General features: G+C 39.1%; 5 protein-coding genes across 5 annotated transcripts; 1 reads left to right on the top strand and 4 right to left on the bottom strand.

Moving 5' to 3' along the window:
* The first annotated feature begins 44 nt into the window (after positions 1–44).
* LOC115630502 lies at positions 45–9,855 on the top strand. Its single transcript, XM_030527094.1, has 9 exons — positions 45–477; positions 3,803–3,948; positions 5,742–5,936; positions 6,003–6,094; positions 6,162–6,296; positions 7,809–7,969; positions 8,038–8,698; positions 8,834–8,932; positions 8,992–9,855. Exons 1-9 carry the CDS (start codon positions 464–466, stop codon positions 9,517–9,519), a joined length of 2,031 nt encoding a protein of 676 aa, XP_030382954.1. The 5' UTR covers positions 45–463; the 3' UTR covers positions 9,520–9,855.
* On the bottom strand, positions 9,851–12,125 carry LOC115630503. The gene is made up of 3 exons (XM_030527095.1): positions 11,709–12,125; positions 10,662–10,930; positions 9,851–10,603 (listed from the first exon to the last, which is right to left on the bottom strand). Exons 1-3 carry the CDS (start codon positions 12,043–12,045, stop codon positions 9,941–9,943), a joined length of 1,269 nt encoding a protein of 422 aa, XP_030382955.1. The 5' UTR covers positions 12,046–12,125; the 3' UTR covers positions 9,851–9,940.
* Positions 12,126–13,268: 1,143 nt separating this feature from the next.
* LOC115630747 lies at positions 13,269–14,691 on the bottom strand. Its single transcript, XM_030527401.1, has 3 exons — positions 14,334–14,691; positions 14,004–14,278; positions 13,269–13,951 (listed from the first exon to the last, which is right to left on the bottom strand). Exons 1-3 carry the CDS (start codon positions 14,689–14,691, stop codon positions 13,295–13,297), a joined length of 1,290 nt encoding a protein of 429 aa, XP_030383261.1. The 3' UTR covers positions 13,269–13,294.
* Positions 14,692–15,820: 1,129 nt separating this feature from the next.
* On the bottom strand, positions 15,821–17,706 carry LOC115630695. The gene is made up of 3 exons (XM_030527347.1): positions 17,423–17,706; positions 16,866–17,004; positions 15,821–16,803 (listed from the first exon to the last, which is right to left on the bottom strand). The coding sequence occupies exons 1-3, from the start codon at positions 17,573–17,575 to the stop codon at positions 15,923–15,925; spliced, it is 1,173 nt and encodes a 390-aa protein (XP_030383207.1). The 5' UTR covers positions 17,576–17,706; the 3' UTR covers positions 15,821–15,922.
* A 60-nt stretch (positions 17,707–17,766) lies between these two features.
* LOC115630746 (sodium channel protein Nach) lies at positions 17,767–20,072 on the bottom strand. The gene is made up of 7 exons (XM_030527400.1): positions 19,910–20,072; positions 19,721–19,847; positions 19,384–19,668; positions 18,894–18,981; positions 18,621–18,706; positions 18,093–18,568; positions 17,767–18,028 (listed from the first exon to the last, which is right to left on the bottom strand). The coding sequence occupies exons 1-7, from the start codon at positions 20,070–20,072 to the stop codon at positions 17,871–17,873; spliced, it is 1,383 nt and encodes a 460-aa protein (XP_030383260.1). The 3' UTR covers positions 17,767–17,870.
* Between the last annotated feature and the right edge of the window lie 2 nt (positions 20,073–20,074).

Below are 20,074 nucleotides of genomic sequence, written 5' to 3'. Positions count from 1 at the left end.
TTACCAGCCGCCTGCTGCTTCAGTCAATTAAGGCCAATCCAAGAGCCAGCAGTGCGCGCTAATTCTTTTCCCCCCCTTCTCGACTAACAAAACAATATCAAATTTTTTCGTCGTCGTCGAGGCACGTCAAGGCAACGCGTTGTTCGACAGCGTGGCTAATTAAAGTCCAAAATGCTGACAAACTGTCATAAACTAATAATGCTCAGAGCTGGGCATTAAACAAATTCCAGGAAATAGTATAACAAATATAATTATTGCGTCTCTCTGTGAACGTGCTCGTGTCCATCACCAGAAATTACCTAAAATTATTCAATCCGATTGAAGCTTTCCGAGAGCCCCAGGCACCACAAATGAAAATGCAGAAATAAATGCAAATTATAAATAAAACAAAAAATAATACACTTGAGCATTAGCCTGGCATTGCGCCAGTAATCAAAGCGAGTGCAACAACAAGTCCGTGAAAATGTCGAGCGCCAGGTAGGAAAAACCGAGAGGGCTCTTAGCCCTCTATGCATTAGCAAAGCATTTGCATCCCACTATTTGCATTAAACTCGTAACTAAATAGCCTGCCATACGCCACATGATAATACTTATTTGTCATCTAATCAATAAATTGATTTTTGATTTTTGTGTGGGTTTCCCTGCTCTGCTTTCAGTTTTTGTTTTTTGTTTTGTTTTTGCTTTTTTTGCTTTCTGCTTTCTGTTGCCTGCCCCTCAACTGCTGAACAGCTTTGTTGCCATGTTTGGGTCGGCGTCGCACCGACTGGCGCTGTTTGTCTATGGCTTTGTTGGCCAAGTACACTCGCACGATAATACCAGGGCTGCTACGACCTTCCCATGGGAGTCGTAAAATACTTTCAAGCTTTGATTGAACATAGACGGTCTATGGGACATTCACACTATATGTTTGATTAAAAGAGAGAAACATCGGGTTTTTTTTGGGGAAGTGGTGACCAGCGTATGAAGTTGTTTAGCATTTATTTGGATGGTATTTGGATGTAAAAGAATATTAGTAGATTACTGCTTAGCATCGGTTATATCAGTAACAGAATATTTGATGTGGAGCTTTATTGTCAGTTCGAAGGCACGGCCTATTACCAAGAGGAGCTTTATAAACACAGATTAATATTGTTTGTTCTAAATGACGTTTATTCTATAATAAAGTGAATTTGTATTATCTTTGATTCATCAGTTGATGCTGCAGCTCTGCACAGGAAACTTAACCCATTTGCCTCAACACCCACCATAACTGGGCTATAACTGAATAGATTGAGAAGAAGAACCAACAGAATCAATCAATTGTATGATTTCGCGCTGTAAAACTAATATTATTGCAAAGCTTTCAAGAAATATATAGAATAAAATGTAAACACATTTCAAAATAGTAAAGAAAAAATGAGTAAAGAATTTGTTTGGACCCTAGGCGATAATTCAATAGAATTCCATTCTGTTTGTCAGTAAAAACAGTACCATTAAATGCACTGCCTTTTAAGCGAATATATTTGCAGATGAATTTGAGTTCTCAGATCTGATTTCAAACACGTTTATAGATTTACTTTATTTAGAAATTACAGCATTTTGAATTGAAAATTAAAAGTGCCTTCTAACTTATGTTTTCCAACTGCCCGTAAGCCATTGTTTTTAATTGGAATTTCTCTACCTGGGCATTATTTCGTGCGACTGCGTTATTTACGCCAGCCCTCAAATTGTATTTATTTTTGGCAGTCACGCACTTATAAGAGTACAGCCCACAACCAAATACACACGCACGTACTTGGCCAGAGACTGGCAGACCGCCGGCCCGACAGACTTGACAACTATTGGTCTATTGGCAACAGAGTATCCTATGTATTATAAACAATACTACAAGTATATATACGAGTATGGTATGAATATTTATTTGCATATTTGCTAATTGCTTTTATTAGCTTCGACTAGAACTGGCGTGCTTTTGCGGTCTAAAAATAATTTAACTGAGCACATGTTTAAAAGGCAAATAGAAAGGCAATTAATATTAATAAAATACTCGTATTTATGAAATACAAATGCATATGTTCTTTTTATATTTTGAAACACTATGTGTTTGTTTTGTTTATGTGTACAATACTTGTATTTATAGTTTACTTCTTTCTTACATTGCCTCAAATAAATTGCATATAAATTACCAATAATTCAAGCAATTCAATTCCTGAAAATTGTTTGTTTTTCTATCCGTCCGTATAAGTACCGAGAACTTTTGAACCTAGTAGTTAAGGACTTAAAACATGGTTTGCATATTTGTTCTATCCATACGCAGCTCAAGTTTATTAATAAGCATATATAGTCTCATCATTTCTTACAGCTGCCATAGGAACTATCAATATGAAAACCAATCTTAGTACCGAAAACTTTGTTATTTATTAAGATATCGTAACCAAATCTGTTATATTTATGGTGTTTTATATAGTTTCTGCCCCGCATTTTAAAGCTGTCACAGGGGCGACCTTTGCTGAAAGTAATCTTTGTACTAAAAACTCTTTGTATAGTATATTACGATATCGTAACCAAAATTGATATTTAGTATGTTCCTATAGAACTGAAGAACTTTATCATTACTATATAAGATTAAGTTTTATCAAAATCGGTCCACCATATCGTATCTCTTTTCTTAGGAATGATTCGTATAACAAAGTTTATTTTGGATGAGTAGAAGGCATTCAAGAGTTAGACTCGCTTGACTTTTAATTTATGTTCGTATATTTTCAAATAACAAAGAAATGGGAGCTATTCTAATGTGTTCCTAAGCAGTATTTTATTTGCCGTGCTAATTTACTTTAATTTAACTCAATTTAATCAATTTAATAATCGCCAGATCACACTTTATTGAAAATTATGCTTTCAGTTAACTTCAAAACCAATTTTTTTGAATTACTTGAAATAACATTAAGTGCCTACAAAATAATTATAAACTAAATAACAAACACCTAATAAGAAATGCTCTAGTGAGTGAGGAGAGCGTAACATAAACTCTTTAATTTAATTATATAGCGCCCCTTTTGTGTTCTGAACATCTCATTATAATCATCATTTTGATGTGCAATCAAGATACAGTCGCTTGCACAATTTTTCCGGCACCCAGTGGACAAACACGGTCGGCACCCACTCTACATTACAAAGTACTCCCCGTAGGAGGCAAGGATAATGGACACGGCTGACTGTGCTGCCCAATGGCTATATGCACAGCTCATGTAATTAAGATAATCGTGCGGCAAACATACAATTATAATTTACATCAATTGGCAAGCTGGTCGGTCCTCTGACCGGACTCTGGGAGAGAAAAATGTGGCAATGATTTACAATGCCCATGGGGTGTTGGCCAAGTGTCGAGTCAATAGCCGGAGGCAACCACAGTCCTCCAACTGTAAAATGAGTCCAGGACGAAGCGCAGCATGAAGCCAACCCAGGCCAAGTCCAGCCAACAAAGTCCTGGGCTTAACAGCATCATCACAATGTTTTGCATTGACATGTTTCTTTTTCCACATATATGTACGAATATATGTACGAGCATATATCAACAATATATATTGTATGTGCATATGGAAGTGAGTGTGCATGTGTGTCTTTGTGGCTTACGTGGACTGAATCTGGTTGGGCGCTAACCGCAAAAGCTCTCTTAGCTGAGGTGACAAGCCACAGTGTCTGGCTTTTCAGTAACTTTGGGGCCACATGGCGTATGAGTCTGTCGCACTTAATCGTATTTTAATTGCATTTGCTTTTTTTTTTTGGTTTGATATTGTACGTTTTTCCTGCTTTTTCCTTGCAGTCTACTGGACGCTCTATGTAATGGCAGTGGCGCCCGCCTGGCTCTAGGCTCCTCAGTCATTGCCTATTTGATTGTTTACAATGAGGCGTCGGCACCCACTTTGCTGTTCGCCACACTCTTGGCCACCGTCTATGGCGCCATGGCAGGTAAGCTAACAAGGACATAGGAATAAGTAGTTCGTCCCATGATTTTACACTGTGAATAAAAATTTAACTGAACAAACAAAGATATTCACGTGTATTGCAAAAAATGATTTTATTTAAGCGAAAAAATCGTTCACCTTTAGAAACTTTGAGAAAGCGAAAAATTTACCAATATCTACGCATTTTCACCATGATTTACAAATTTTAATGTTTATTCATTCTTTCAAAATTTAAGGATTAATGTTGAGTTTTACTTTAAAGCGAACAAATAAAACTCATTAAATATTTTTTAAAACTCATTTTTATTTTTTATTCCATTTGAAAAAAGCTGGTACAATTAGAACTTAACGTTTATGTTTGATCAAAAAAATGAAACTTAAGGATTAATCATTACTTTATACGTTTTATTTTTTTGCTAAAAAAAATAATGATTATTAGTTAATTTGTAATGATGTAAAAGTCAAAATTAATCATTATATTATGAGCGAATGAATAAAATTAAAAAATAATCATTATATTGTAATTTTTATAATAACACCTAATGTTCAATGCTTATTTTCTCAACTCCTCAACCTATTTCTGATGTCTTAACAACAAATAAAAGAAACTGAAATTTTAAAGTTCTTCAATTTAGTCTTTCAGGAATTTAGATATTTCTACAAACTTACTCTAACTACTGTCTTTATAGCTAACAGCTCGACTAGAAATGCTATTAAATGCTACTTTAATCAAAAACAAGTTAAAAAGCTAAAGTCGGGTGTCCCGACTTTGAAATACTCTGTACATATGTTTAGAATAAATATAGAAATTAAAAAAAATTAAGAAAATAAACAAAAAAAATTTGATCGATTTTACCTCTCTCGGTATTCGAACTCACGTAAAGGGTGTATAATTGAACATTTACATAGCAATTGCGTCTGTGTGAGTGTATGTATGCCTATGCGCATCTATTCGTGTCTGTGTAAGCATTTTCGCAGTCAACCAAACAGCAACATCAACAACAGCCGCGGGCAGCGCTTGAGCAGCGCTGCAGCAGCGCTGCATCAGCAAATATATTTATGGCTATAACTTCTTGTTAAATCGGTCTATCATAATGAATGGCATACGGACACATAATAACCAACTGGGGGTATTTCCAAAATTTTAGTTCGAAATTCCAAGAATTACGGGAGTTACGATTTGCGGGGTAGAGGGGGGAGGGAGGGGAATTCCAAAATATACATTTTCTGCGTATTCACATAAGGCATCTGGGACTAAAATTTGGTGTTCCTAGGTCTTATAGTCTCCGAGATATAGGCGATTATACGAATGCAAAATCGGGAAAACCCCCTTAGGGGAGAAGTGGGGGGGGGGGGGGGGGGGAAATCAAAAAAATAAAACAAACTCGTATAGAATACACACATAACGCATCTTTGTGCAAAATTTGGTGTCTCTATCTCTTATAGTCTCTGAGATCCAGGTGTTCATACGGACGGACAGACGGACAGACAGACAGACAGGGCTAGATCGACTCGTCTCGTCATGCTGATCAAGAATATATATATTTTGTGGGGTCTGCCACGCCTCCTTCTGCCTGTTACATTTTTCAGCTCCCGCAAACCTAATATACTCTTGTACATTTCATGTACAGAGTATAACAAATTTGGTTTTCCGATTTACTTTTTTTTGTGTTGAATAAAGTAGAATATTTAGAGAAGCAACAATTCCTTTCCCCTTTTAGTATGATAAAGCTTATTAAAATATTCCATTATATACATATTCCATATATTAAAGAAAACTTATTTTCTGCCCAACAGCTCGCTGCAAGTCGAGTCTCCGCAGCCTGCAAATACCCTATGTGCGGGCCACAAACAAATTCGACTTTGGCTGCCTCTTCATGGCCATGTGGCTGGATGCGTTGGCCGGCATGTGTGCCTGTGCGGCCTTGGCCCGTACCCTGAGTGCCTGTCTGGATGCCATGACGGGTGGCTTGGCACGAATTCTAATACTGGGTAGGTGGTACATTTTTTTTGGCACTCACTGTCGCTGCTTTAAAAATGCATGCTGCATACTTTTAGGCCGCAATTCGCCCGTCAACGAACCCTGGCCGGATGTGCTCGGTGTGGCGGTCGTTTTTCTGGTAACTGGCATGTTCATGCTGGGTCTGGAGGTAACAATGCTCACCAAATACTGTCTCCCCTCGCAGTCCTTATAGACATTTTCAACATTTTTTCCAGCACTCGAAGGCATTCAGTCTCATCATGACGCTCGGTATGTTCGGACTGAATGCAATTCTGAGTGCCGTTGGCTGGTGGCGTGGCGATTTTCTGACCTGGACTCAGCAATACTTCCAGCCCAATGGCATTAATAGCGTAAGTATTCAGAGAACCACACTCAAACCAGCATTTGACGTTTTATTAGGTCAGTGCACTGTCGCTTTGCTTTCCTTTCTTTTTTTTTCTTCATTTTTTTTATCGATTTTGTCGCTGGTTTAGTTTTGCATGCTAATGCCATCTGGTCGGTCGGATCTCGTGACAAGCACGAATTGCGTGTTTTTTGCACACATAGTGTGTGTGTATGTGTGTGTGTGTATGCGACATTCGGCGGCACAGGATATAGGCTTTTGATTATGACACGTAGAGCTGAGCAAGCGTTTTAGTCGGAAAAGGTCCACTTCGGGTTAGTTTCACATGCAATGTGGAAAATATTTGAAAGCAAGGGTGGTGTCTGCTAAGAGGATAGAATAAATGAAATACTAATGCTTAATAACAGAGGCAGGACGGGCAGCTTTTCATACAACTCATGCTCTGCTGCACTCTCAGCAAGTGACAAAAGGTTTGGTCTTTTTATACTCTTTCTTATAAATAAAATTAACATTAGAAAAGTCCGAATTCTTGTATATAAAATACTAATGTTTAATCCACGAAAGCAGGAAAGGCAGCTTTTGAAACAATTCAAGCTCTACTGCACTCCAAGAAAATAAATAAAAGTAAAATTAGAAAAGTCAGAAATAATTATTCTGACGAACAAGAATAGGAACATAGGTAAATAAATATAAAAGTTATAAAAATGCCTGAGCAGCTAGGAAAGCATATTTGGAATGATTTTAATTGCCAGTTGGCTAGGTGTGCCTCCAATCCCAGGCAAGTGTAGACAGAGGCGTTAATACAGCTGCAAACAAATATAAAAAAATACAATTTCCAATTAAAAAGAAAACCCTATCAGAGAAAAGAAACTTAGAAATAATTAAAAACTAATTCATTAAATTAGAAAGCAAAAACAATTTAAACAAATATATATGAAGGAATTTCTGACCCTGTGGTTATGTCCCATCTTATAGCTGGTGTGGTCAGAGAGATAGAAAAGAGAGAAAAGTCCGGGGATGGCTAAAAGGAGAGGCTTTTGTTAAGAAAAGAGAGATTTCAGTTTGGAGCAGATGGATATAATTTAGGCATAAATCATAAAGCATTGTGCAATGCATAATACATAAGTTGTACATCTAATAATAGTAAGGGGAAGATGATTTCTCGCTGTACTGCAGAATACAGAGAAATTAAGACGACTAAGAATTAAACAATACAACTACAGTCGTCCAATGTGTAATTGTGGAAATTTGGGTTACAAATATAAAAAACGATCGATCCAGATCGCCAGTTATTATAAAATCTTTATTGTATTGATTTATTTATAAAATTTAAGTACATACAAACGAAAGAACTTATTTGCGAACATTTTTCAAATTTTATTCATTTCGGGAACAAAAGCAATTTTTAAATATATTTCCTGTCCCACAGTTATGTGTCTGGTTTTTGTTGAATATTCTCGAAGACTAGATATACTTGTACTTGTACATGTATACATATTTATTTCCTATTACCACTCAGTTCTTTCTAGCCACCGCTTTGCTCACTTATGCCTTCCCCAGCGACTTTCCGACGCAGCAACGTAGTGGACTCCTTCGATTCACAGGCACCATTACCATCGGCCTGGTGAGCACATCCCTGCTACTGACAGCGATCTGTCTCTCGACGGTGGTGCATTACAAGTAAGTGGCTTGACTAAAACTTTATCTTATAACTTTACAAAATTTCCCCTCTTACTTGTAATTGCTAGAACCAACGAAGACTATGTAGCTGTGCCGCTCTTCAACATACTCGATGAGAGCGGCTTTCACAAACTGGTGCCCGCTTCAGCTTGCATGCTGCTTCTCACAAGTTCCGCCGCGTTTCTAGAGCTCTTTCCCGGGTTGTATGGAATTGTGGTGCGTTTTGCCACCTCCGAGTGGCGCATTTTGTCCAAACAGATCAGTTACGAGAGCTCGGACAGTGGCAATCCCGTTCTGGCCGTCTTCATTGGCGGCAGTCTTTGCGCCATGTTGGCCTTCGCCTGTCCACTGCAACATCTAAGCTATACATTGGCTGCCAGTCATATGACATCCGTATTTCTGCGCGCCTTCTATTTACTCTATACGCCCTATCGGCCAAAGTACATACAACCGAGCAGCAGCGATTCATCGCTCTCCTATAGTCGGCTTTCAACAGCCCCTATTACCAAGAGCAGCAGCTCGAATATGTCCAGTTCCAGTCGCCTAAAGCGTAGCTTGTGGAACATTAGTTTGCCAAAGCAGGGTGCGCTCAAGAAGCCAAAGAGCAAGACTAAGAACAAGCAGGAAGTGGAGAAGGAGTGGCTCCTACTTGGAGAGCCCACGTCGCCATGTCCGCAGCGTGAGACAAGGGATGTGGAGTCCACCATATTGTCCGATGGGGAACCACCGGTAAGTTAAACATGCATAAGCTCTACGGCCACTATATCCGCAGTTAGTAGAAATTATGTTTGGTGACCCCGACATCATTATGATGCAGTTTTATTCGAAAGCCCGACCATTGACTAAGGAATTCTATATTTGCAGCCCTCGGATTTTGAGTACCCCGATAAATTTGACAAATCTGACTCGGATACCTCGACGGATATTGATGCGATAGTCGATGAGTATCGTCAGAAAATTAAGGTATGTGCATTTGACACACCCTTTCAATTTCTTTTCAACTTATTTATTGCGCTGCTTAGGTCACCACAGCTGGTCCCATGGAACGCAGCCTGCGGGTACCAACTATCAGCTCCTGGCGCGTCACCATGTTTGCCATCATCGTAATGGGTCTGGGCATTGCACTTTCCGTTGCTGGCCTTGTGCTGCGCTGGGCGCCTGCTGCGCTTACTGGCGCCATCGGCGTCCTCGTCGTTGCCATTATGATGGGCTTCATACCCAAATACACGGGCAGCAGCGTCATCAATGTGAGTCCCGTGCTGTGCAGCATGTGCCTGTTACTGGGCGTAGTGCTCTTCTCCGCCTGCGCCGTCCACTCCTGGCCGGGTGTGTTGTTTTGGCTGCTGGCGGGTCTCATTATGCTAATACGTTGTGATAGATATTGCTGCAATTGCTTTGAGCACACGACGACCTACAACGAACAGCTCATACCCAGCGTCTCGGCCAAGGCAACGCCGGCGGCAACTGCTGGATCGTCCACCAGCATACGGATGCCACGCCCGCCCAAGGGTGTGGTCGGTCTACCACAACGTGTGAATGGAAACAGATGACAATCGGAGTCCTCGGAAGGCGAGGACTTGTTTCATGAGGATTTCAATGTGCGCGATTTCGACGAGGAAGACAATGAAGATGAATGTTGGACTGAATAAAAGCAGAACTATATTGTGTATATGGCTGGGGAATGAATGTAAGGAGTGCCATCTTTTAAACGTAGCTAGGCTTTTAACAAGCAAACATACAAAATTGCTGCTCTTTGCTTTGCAATTACTTACTGAAAAGCAACTAATTCTAGTTAGTTTTATTATACCATTTAGACAAAGCTAGCCCGTGCTAACAATATTAAATTCGAAGAACAATAAATGCGTATCTGTTGGCAATAAATTGAATATAACTTTGGTTTTTATTCTTGGCTAATACAAATGTAATAGATTAAAATAAATTGTAGAGTCGCATTCAAATTTGCTTGGAAATTTACAACTTAAAGAGATCCTCAGTCTCCATTAGGTATTCCAACAATTCACCTATGGGCGCCATAACTGCTGACTTATATTCCGGATGTAATTCCATGACGCGTTCGAGCAATCCACTGCGATCACTGTTCAAATAAAAATCAAACCTATCTGGCTCCTCAGTGCGAAACTTTTTGCTCAAACCCTCCGGCATTTTCAAGAGCGGCTCGCAAAGCGCCCACAGGATTAAGGCAGCAACTCGGGCAATCTTGCAATGCTCCAGAAAGTCTTGACGACTCATAGTGTCGGCTGCTATTTGAAGCCTAGCGAATTGTGATTGCAAGCACTGGAAATAGTGCTCCAAACACGCATCGTATATCTGGCGCCTCATGCCTGCAGTGGGAATAATGTAAAGCATAAATAGGACATCAAGTGTGGGTGGGGAGTACGTGGTTAGCTGAAAGTCCACAAAGCAGCAGGTGTCGGGTATGCTGGAATCCTTCGCAAACTTGAAGAAAATATTGCGATCCCACGTATCTCTATGGCAGAGCACGTTTCGTAAGGTCTTTGATGGTCCCGCTATCTCTTCGGCCTTGCAGAGTAATCCATAGAGCTTATTGCTTATGAAATCCTGAGCCAGCGATGTTTGAAATTTCTCATGTCGCTTAGCCAAATAGATAATACCCTGTTAATAGACTTGTTTTAAGATTCGTTTTTCTAGCTTCACTCTCTGACAAACCCACCTTAACTCCGGCCATATACCATTCATTGCTGGTGGTTATGTGAAGCTCGAACAGCACATCCTTGTAACGCTCACCTATGCTGAACCCTTCGGCTTGTTCCCAAGCTATGCTCGCCGCATGTAACTCCGCTTGTTGGGCCAATACCACTTTCAAATGTTGCAAGGTGTAGCTCTCATCAGCCCTTATTTGACGATAAGTATACGAAAGATCTTCCAATACCATGAGATCCGAACGAGTATAGTAAGATTTGGCACAAAGTTTTCCACTTGCTGTTTATAGTCGGATTGTTTAAAGATTGTCTAAATTGCCTTTAAGTTCAGAAATATGGTGAAAACTCAGCTCGCAAAAGAAAGAATTTATGCGCCAAATATCAAAGTGAATGAAATTATCTACCCCGGATCAGTACAGGATCAGCAATCATGCACATAATTGTTCTTTGGAGTCCAAGTTTGCTGCGCAATTTAAAGAATGTTGCGGTTAAATATTGAAAAGAAGAAATGAAGAAAAGAAAAGACTCTCTAAAATAACTTAAATGAAATTCCAATGCCGCTACCCGTGATTGATGTCCTCAACCTAAGTCGAATTAACTTATTCATGATAATGCAAAGAACTTGTGTATGACAGCAGAAGAGTATGCTTAATATTCGTGTTATTAAAAGTCTTTACGAAAGTAATTTCTTCTTTTCATTAAACTATCAACCCAATCTGAAACTTAAAGTTGCTAATTTCTCCTCATTGGCTTGTTGTAGGGTAGTTCTTGAGCTGGTCTATCTTTATTAAGAAACTTTTCAAAAGTAAAAAGTTTATTATGTCTTTACTTATCTCTTTATTGTAAGACAATAAAACAATAAAATACTTTTTACCGGGTAACAACAATTTAGGCGTCTTTTGTTATCTTCTCCGGCCTAGTGATAAACATAAAACATATTTCTTAGTTATAATGATGAAGCTCTTCTCCCCTCTCTTTCCCTACTCGCTTTTATATTTTAGAATTATCCTTTTAGCAACTTCTTCTAAAAGTTAGCCACATTTTCTTTGTTTACTCACCATATTTTTGAATCTTGGGCAATATCTCTCCATAGATAGCCCTCTCTTTGCGGAAAAATCCTTTACGCTCACATTCGTCTCTATGCGGCGCATTGTTTAGCGGCAAGCTCTTAATAAAGTATTGCAGATTATGTTCTTGCTTCTGCTTAACCCTGACATACAGCTTGTAATAGTCACCCATAAAGCCAATGAGTTCACTGGAACCCGGCTCTATCCAATACTCCAACAACTGCAGATTTTCATCCTCCGGCAATTGCAGCGTCCGCCGCACTATTAAGGCGCACTCCTTCGGGCTCAGGAGATTCGTGTGCGATAACTTGTCTGTCAGCTTCTCCATATCTAACTGAAGTCTGAAATAGACAGCAGTTGGATGTCACACATGTTATCTATATTTGGACTTTGTTTACGCATCTTAACTTAATAAATGAGATTATTGTTTATCATTCAGTCTTTCCACCGAGCTAAACGATGCATTTATTATTTCCTATGCTTCGGAAATCTTTTTCACCTAAATTGTCTTTATTATTTGTCTTTATAATTTTTTCTGAAATAGTATGAGAACAATCTCTTCATCATCTCGGGGTGAAATGCCCGACATAGCTCAGTAGAACCACAAAACGTCTGCTAAAATGAAACTCTTAGCAGAAAAAAAAACTAAAGCTGTAATTTTTCCTGAACATATTTTTTAAAGAATGTATTTTCTTAGTCCAAATCTGTACTATAGGGGCTCGTCTTGGCTTATAGTCTAAGGATACTTATACATATATAAATTTGTTCCTTATTCTCTAAGAAAAAGGCATATTTTTGATTAAAAAAAATAAAACTTAAGGAATAATCATTACTTTATACGTTTTATTTTATTGCTCAAAAATAATGGTAATTCGTTAAATTGTAAAGTAAATCTAAAAATTAATCATTACATTGTCAGAGAATGAATAAAATGAAAAAATAATCATTATTTTGTAATTTTTATAATAACACTTATAACGATTACAATCCCTCACCTATTAATTAACCATTTTAGCTCTTCAAAATGTATTTTAAGCTTTCACTGGTGACTATTAATTATAAAACTATTGAGCAACACATTTTGATTAATGTTTCCAAAGTTTTTCTTTTTTACAAGCTTTTTGACGTTATGACTTTATGAGAAAAAATAATCATTTGTAATGAAACATACATAAAGCCTAATCCATGTTCACCAATTTAGTTTCCAAAAGTTTTTGTGCGAATCGAAAATAAATGAGTTCTGCAGGGCTTGAAGTAAAATTTCAGAGAATCCAAAGCCATTAATCAACATCTGTTCATTTATTGTAATAAAACAAAAAAAACCGTTATTTTGAGTTCAAGTACCTGTACTACTTTTAGCAATTTGAAAGCTCAGATAGATACCTATCTATGATATAGATATTTACGATAGACCTACAGCAAACAATAATCCAAGTATGAAGCCACAAAATTTACAGCGACCCCACGATAAGATAATCTACAATGTGTGGGCCGATAAGACAAGCTATAATGCTATAATGTAGCTATAATGGCAAAGCAAAACAGCACTGCTTTTGGTAATGGTCGGTTGTTGGTCATCATAAAATATCTTTATTATAATATGTTAATTGCAAGAGATCTGCCACACAGTCATACATATAGCGTCGAAACTCATCGTGTTCGCTTATTAGTCTCAGCACCTCTGGCCGCCGATCAACATTGCAGAAGCGATGAAAGTCCGCAGGCTGTGTCTCCTTCAGTTTCTTAAGATAGTTATTGGGTAGACGTAGGATAGTCGCTGCAGCACAATTATAGGTAGCACCAAAGAGCGCAAAATCCTTCAGGGACTGCTCGAAATCCTTGCGATTAAGTTCAAGCTCTATATCGATGCCCATGGCTAACAATTCTGCTCTCAGGCTGTCATGATAGTGTAGAATGCAGCGTTGCTGCATTTCTTGGCGTTCTTTCGGTTCCACATTCAAAAAACAGGCCATGAGAAAGTCGATGGCTGGAGGAGAGTAACGACAAAGCTGGAAGTCCACAAGAACACAGCCCTCCGTTTCCGGGCGTAGCTTGTGATAGAAAACATTGCCGCTCCAGACGTCCCGATGACAGAAGACATTACGATGCAAGGGAGAAGAATTGACCATATAATAGACGTTGTCAAGAAGACGAGGTAGTTCGTTGGCTATATATGACTGGGCCTGAGGATCTTCAAGGACCATCGGATGCATTGCAGCTACTGCGAGCACAGTCTAGAGCAAGATAATTGAAGATCTATTCGATAGTATTTAATTCGTTTCTCACCTTTATGCCTATGGTCCACCAAGTAACGTCGGGGTCTACAGTCATTTCCTTCAGACACTCCCCCAGCTCTACTCCAATGGTGAGCTTGTGCTTGCGCTCATAGGCCATGCTACTGGCATGCAGTGTGGCCAGAGCCTTAAGAATCGGGCGCAGCTGAGATTCGTTGAGAAAGCGTGTCTCTTCTGGCACGGCTACATATCCCAAGTCCTCAATATTCTGCATCACAAACAGATCATCGCGAGTGTAATAGCATTTCGCACACCAAACATGGGGCGCTAAACAAATAAACAGATGCACTTAGTTTCTCGATTCCTCATCTTCTCTACTTACACAATGTCTTCAACTCGTTCAACAGTTTATTATACAGCATGGCCTCTTTCTTGAGAAATTGCATCTTCTCCATGTAGAAGGCCATGTTCGCATTTTGATATATAACCGATTTGACAAAGAGTCGTGCTGTTCGCTCCTCCTCCACATTTTCTAGTTGATATGTAACTTTCAGATGAAAGTATTCACCTAAAAACCCAGTATTCTCCGTCGCTGGCACAATTTCAAAACTCTTTAGGATGCCCTCTGTCTGGGTGTCTGCCAGCAGGCTTTTCAATATTTCTTCACATTCTTGAAACTCAAACAATTCCAGGCGATTTTTTCGCGTTAACACGGGCTTGTATTCTTCTTCAGCACTCATTTTTATACTAAACGCCCCGTTTCGCTTTCCGTACAATACTACTTGCTCTATAAATTGTCGAAAAGCTTTTCTACAAATTGATTATCGCTTGAATTGCTTTCACATTATTAATGATAAGAAGCCGTTTTGTGCTTTCTTATCAATTGTCAGCTTATTACACTGTGCAGCAAAATATAGTGCCTCGTTTATGCATACAAAAACGATTTTTAAATAAAATATATTCAGATGCTTTAAGAATTAATCACCATTTGTTTTCTATTGCCTGACAAAGTTGAATAGCTCTCTTCAGTATCAGCTAAGAAATAACATACTTTAGAGCTATAGAGCTACTATGAATGTGAATGTGCGTGATCATATAATGATAAAGAGTTACGTGAACTTGTAGTAAAGGTCGGTATGAACTCGAACTTCATAATGTCACAAGAAATTCCAACATTAATGGAAATAGTTGGAACTATATTTTACTTCTATAGCTTATAAAAGCATTACTGCCATACTTATGGGTAAAATATCTGCATCGCTGAGATGGGATTAAAACATTGACAAATGCTATGAACGGATTATAGAAGTACTATACTTATTAAGAAACAAATCAGTTAACAGGAATCCCAAAATGTGAGTTCGTTCCTAAGCATAGCTCGGTTCGAATACACAACATATTCGAATCATAATAATAATAAAAAAAAAACAATTTTTTAAAATGTATTCAATTGTAAACCAAAGGAACTGTCTAATCTTTCTCATAGTATTTATGTCATAAACAGTTTATGTGACTAATGTTTGATGTTTTGTGATAGGTAATCATTAGCCCGAGAGTGAATGGCAGGAAGTGTAAATTAGGGCTTATTTTCTTGTCTCCTTTAAGGATAATATGTAGCACTGAGAATTTCTATACGCAATTGAGGTAAATAATGTGTGATAGTTAAATATCACAGAGTGGGAATATAGTAGTTATTGTATTAAAAGGTAGAACCTACCATGAAAGTTACAAACATTTTTTAATTTCTGAGCAAATTCTTTTTGATTCAAAAACTTTCTTGAATACGCCGCATGGTTGGCAGTTTTAAACAGCTTTGAACAACAATAGTACTCAACCAATTATGAATAAAGATTGCAAATATACTAATAATTACTACTCTAAAGACAATTTTATTTTTATCCGTTTTTCTTATCGTTTATACAAAGAAGTGCCTAATCAGTGGTTGTCTCTTCGGGATTGTAAAAAATAATATTACTTTTTCATTTCTATTGCAATTTCCATAATATCGCCACAATATTCGCGCATACAAGCGCCAAACTGCTCGTTATCCTGCATATAGCTTAGAATCGCCGAGCTGCGGTCCACATACTTATACTCATTAGTTATATATGCCAAAGGCACCTTAATGATGGTAGCTGCCACGGCACGGTAGACAGCGGCAAATAGACGGAACTCTTCATAGGATTGCAAGAGCTCCGCCTTTGGTAGCATCATCGTCGCATCCAAACCATAATGATTCAAATCGGCGGTCAAGCAATCGTAATAGAAATCGATGCAACTACTTTCGAGATGCCTGCGCTCAGAACTCGTCAGATTCATATACAGGCTGAAGCTCAGGTCGATGGCAGGGGGACAGTATCGGCAGGTCTGAAAGTCCACTAGAATTGCAGGTGCATTCGGTTTGGATGGGAAGAAAATGTTGCCCGCCCAACCATCGCGATGGCAGAGCACATTGCGATACATTGTTGAGGTCGAGACTTGCTCATATATCGTATCGAGAATGCCAGGCAGTTTAAGATCCATGAAGCTGGCATATTCAGGAGTCGCATATTGTGGCAGGGTCTTCAGCACGGCTAGAACAGCAGCCAGTCCTGTGGTAAACCAAGCTATATCCGGAGATACCGTAACTTCCTGCAGGTGGTTGCCAAAGACATCTCCTATATTCAGATGGCTTTTGTGCTCATAAATCAAACTTCCGGCATGCAAGGCAGCCAAAGCATGCAGCGTTTGCAACATCTGTGTCTCGTCCAGTTCCTCCATATCGCCAAGAACATAACCATTCAGCTTGATGTCCTCTAACACGCAAAGATCGGGACGCGTGTAGTAGCAGTTGGCCAACCATTTGACGGTGGCTGTGTGAATAAATTCCCAACAATTAATTTATATTTTATGCTAATATTCACATTATACCCACAATATGCCTGCATATCAGCCAACAAAGTCTCATACAGCCATGCCTCTTTGCGAAAAATCGCCTCTTTTTGTGGTTCGGCGCTCTTCTGGGGCAGCGCTTTGACAAAGACTTGTCGCTGGAAAGAAGTTTCGCCAACAGCCTAAAAGTATGCCATACGTTTAGGAAGAATCGAAACCAAGATGAAAGCTGAAGTCCAGCTCGCCATTAAATTGCTCTTTAGAACCCCGCATAAACATTATAAATATATAACATATAAAATAAAATAAAAATATACATATATATAAAATAATATGTTCTCTAAAATATAAATAGTAAATAAAGTGAACACTAAATAATAGAAATATTGGTATTTAATAACCGGAAGCCGCTGCTTTCCACTTCATCGATAATCTGTTTAGTCTCAGAATATTGGTTCTGGTTATTGCAACATCAACACTAAGTAAGTTTAATCTTTGCTCGAAGCAATATTTCTACATTTAAAATGCTATACACGAGTTTAGGATCAATATTGACGTCCGTTATCAACCAAAAACACGACCATTTACTCTTGCACTTACATAGCTCAGTAAAAGCAGATAGTAGTCCCCTAGATAGCCAATGGCATTGGTTTCGGCAACCACTTCGTAGCCCAAGAGTGTTGGTTTCTCTTCGTTGCTGGGCCCCAATAAATTGTCCAATATTCGTATACATTCCGTACGTGATAGCAGCATTTTCTGTTCTGTTTCCGAAATTCGTAACGTATACGTAATAATTTAGTGGCGCTCTTTAGTTGGCCGCTTGCCATGTACTTTTCAATTTTCAGTGAATTTTCTCAGCGCGTCGTGTGTCGACCGGGTACAGATTCTCGAGAAACTATTTTACTTTATTTATTTTACGCTCAAAGTGCTCTTTCTGTAGGTGAATAACAATTCGCAACAGCTGTTTTCTGATGACAAATTTTATGCTTATATAGGTGTGATAATATTGTTTGTGGATGTAACTCAGATAACTGCATATACATATATCTTAAATTGGATTATAGCCGGGTTCCGCACTCTGTGGTCGAATTTGATGCTTGTCATGTATGAAGGTCGTATAGGGTCGGATGGTCATGTAGTAAATAATCTCCACAAAGCTCAGCAGACTGGCACCTACAAATAGCCCAGTAGTACCACCAATAGATACTGCTAGGCAGAATCGGTTAGACTATCGAATAAAACGGATTAGCTTCGCAGACAGCAAACTCACCCACTAGATCCAATTTGCCGCGCACCAAATTTCTCTTATAACGCTCTGTGGGTAAATCAATGAGCCCGATCTCAATCTTTGATACGGGGTTCTGATGGCCGTTAATGTTATCCTTGCTGTCATGCACAGTTGTTATGTCCACTTCGGTGCAGGAGGGCAAGCAATCGCAGACCAGACCCTTGCGGCCCCTCGACCACTTCGCGATAATCACCGACAAGTCCTCATAATTGCGATTCAAGCACTCCAGGCCATCCATATCGCACATCTGCCAATTGGGTGTATTGGGCGACAAATGGCTGGAGCAATTGCATAATGTCATTTGCCGATCCTTGCGGCACTGCACCGTGCAGGCGCTATAACTATAATAGTTGTGCACATCCAATATGTTCTCATCCGCAAAACGACAATTACGTTGGTGTACACTTGTCTGGCGGATCTCCTCGTCGTTCTCGATATCGCGTTTGGCAATATAGCGACTGCAATGGCATTATACTATGCGTGTGACTGTGCTTATGCTAAAGAACTTACACAAAGGATATGTATGGGCCGACCACTAGGAAGTCCGTTTTAGGCGTCACTAAAGTGGGAACCTCCTCAACACCGAGTATGAACACCTGTAAGAGCAGACACAGGAATGACTTTAATATCGACGAAGCAGCTCAGTGGAAAAACGATGAAAAATTCTATAAAGTCTACAAGTATATGATCAGGATGACGACACTCTGCTATGCCTGATACGGCACCACCTAGGACCTGAATGTGCCTTCTTTATGGTTAGTCTTAACAAAGGATTCTACTCACCGTAGCCTCTGTGTGCAGCTCCATTTTCAACGTACCTGGACCGGTATAACGATTCGAAGTCATGTCCAATTTGGCTCCCTTATTTTTACTGTGAACGCATAAATATTTCATTATACTACGAATCCATAATTGAATGAATTATAATTATAATGAACTAAACGATTGGCTCGTTTTCATATACTTAGATCCTTAATTTGACTTTAAACTATGCTGGTTGGGATTCCGACTCTAATTGCGATTTCAGTTGCCATTCTTGGCTTTATATAATAAATGAATAGTGGATGATTAATAATAAATATTAGTTCTATTTAATATAATAAATAAAATATTTAATATAATAATTTAAAGAAACTCTATTCATTAGTAAATAATTCCTATATAATATTAGAACTTTGGAGCTTTGGAATTTTTGGAATATTTACTGATCAGCTTTCATGGCCAAAATCGGCTTGAAAACAAACTGAACAGTATTTGATGGAAAAGGACTCACCCCGCTTGCAACGAATTAATGGCATAGCAGATGCCCAGTTCCGTTTCCATGCGATGAAAATATTTGCAGCACTCGAAGGGCTTATTATTCCACATGCAGTTCTGAACAGAGTCCTTGCAGCTGCTGCGCACCAACTGCGCATAGAACGAGAAGTTTGAGTAGAAACAAGCGCCTGTGGGCTCCTCGCCACCACATTCGTGCACTGTATGATAGGACTCGCCGCGAAAGAAGGCAATCTCGCTGAGCACTTCCTCCAACGTGAAGTCATGGTCGGAGCCCCAAAGCCTGAAAAAATGGACCCTTCAATTCTCAGCAAACTGAATTGGGTCGAACTCACTGTTCGGCCACCTCCTGTATCCGATCCATATTCTTTGATTCACACACTATAATGGCTGGAAAATTTGTGTCCCAATCACGATAGGAGCTCTCTACCACAAAGCTAATGGCATTGTTCTCAAAGGCCGCTGGAAAATGCGCATTATTTTGCTATACTTTCTCTCTTAAGATTGATTGTCTTTTTTCTTACCCAGCGATGCCTTTATCAAGAGCCAGGAGGCATACCAGGACGCAGTTAGGCAAAGCAGCCAAAATATGCGCTCTATCCAGCTGGCATCCTTGTCTACTATGAAGCGCGCTCCATGTAGCGTTGAGTTTTTCAAATACTCCTCAATGCTGTGCCGGAAACCCATAG

Source organism: Scaptodrosophila lebanonensis, unplaced genomic scaffold (genome assembly GCF_003285725.1).
Source record: "Scaptodrosophila lebanonensis strain 11010-0011.00,11010-0021.00 unplaced genomic scaffold, SlebRS2 tig00001410-arrow-pilon, whole genome shotgun sequence".
Classification (NCBI taxonomy): Eukaryota; Metazoa; Arthropoda; class Insecta; order Diptera; family Drosophilidae; genus Scaptodrosophila; species Scaptodrosophila lebanonensis.
The sequence above is the reverse complement of the archived record's forward strand: the minus strand, read 5'-3'. Positions and strand labels throughout refer to the sequence as shown.

Excerpts from the sequence above, each read along its gene's own strand:
- LOC115630502 (XM_030527094.1), top strand. Across the intron at positions 6,095-6,161 it reads TGTTCATGCTGGGTCTGGAG|CACTCGAAGGCATTCAGTCT; the intron begins GTAACAATGCTC and ends CATTTTTTCCAG. Across the intron at positions 6,297-7,808 it reads AGCCCAATGGCATTAATAGC|TTCTTTCTAGCCACCGCTTT; the intron begins GTAAGTATTCAG and ends ATTACCACTCAG.
- LOC115630503 (XM_030527095.1), bottom strand. The coding sequence starts at position 12,045 with ATGGAGAAGCTGACAGACAAGTTATCGCACACGAATCTCCTGAGCCCG. Across the intron at positions 10,931-11,708 it reads GCCCAAGATTCAAAAATATG|CAAGTGGAAAACTTTGTGCC; the intron begins GTGAGTAAACAA and ends GACTATAAACAG. Across the intron at positions 10,604-10,661 it reads GGTATATGGCCGGAGTTAAG|GGTATTATCTATTTGGCTAA; the intron begins GTGGGTTTGTCA and ends GTCTATTAACAG.
- LOC115630747 (XM_030527401.1), bottom strand. The coding sequence starts at position 14,691 with ATGAGTGCTGAAGAAGAATACAAGCCCGTGTTAACGCGAAAAAATCGC. Across the intron at positions 14,279-14,333 it reads GAACGAGTTGAAGACATTGT|CGCCCCATGTTTGGTGTGCG; the intron begins GTAAGTAGAGAA and ends TTATTTGTTTAG. Across the intron at positions 13,952-14,003 it reads GGTGGACCATAGGCATAAAG|ACTGTGCTCGCAGTAGCTGC; the intron begins GTGAGAAACGAA and ends ATCTTGCTCTAG.
- LOC115630695 (XM_030527347.1), bottom strand. The coding sequence starts at position 17,575 with ATGCTGCTATCACGTACGGAATGTATACGAATATTGGACAATTTATTG. Across the intron at positions 17,005-17,422 it reads ATCTGCTTTTACTGAGCTAT|GCTGTTGGCGAAACTTCTTT; the intron begins GTAAGTGCAAGA and ends GCATACTTTTAG. Across the intron at positions 16,804-16,865 it reads GGCTGATATGCAGGCATATT|CCACCGTCAAATGGTTGGCC; the intron begins GTGGGTATAATG and ends TTATTCACACAG.
- LOC115630746 (XM_030527400.1), bottom strand. The coding sequence starts at position 20,072 with ATGGGTTTCCGGCACAGCATTGAGGAGTATTTGAAAAACTCAACGCTA. Across the intron at positions 19,669-19,720 it reads ATACAGGAGGTGGCCGAACA|GCTTTGGGGCTCCGACCATG; the intron begins GTGAGTTCGACC and ends CCATTTTTTCAG. Across the intron at positions 18,029-18,092 it reads CGGCAAATTGGATCTAGTGG|TATCTATTGGTGGTACTACT; the intron begins GTGAGTTTGCTG and ends TCTGCCTAGCAG.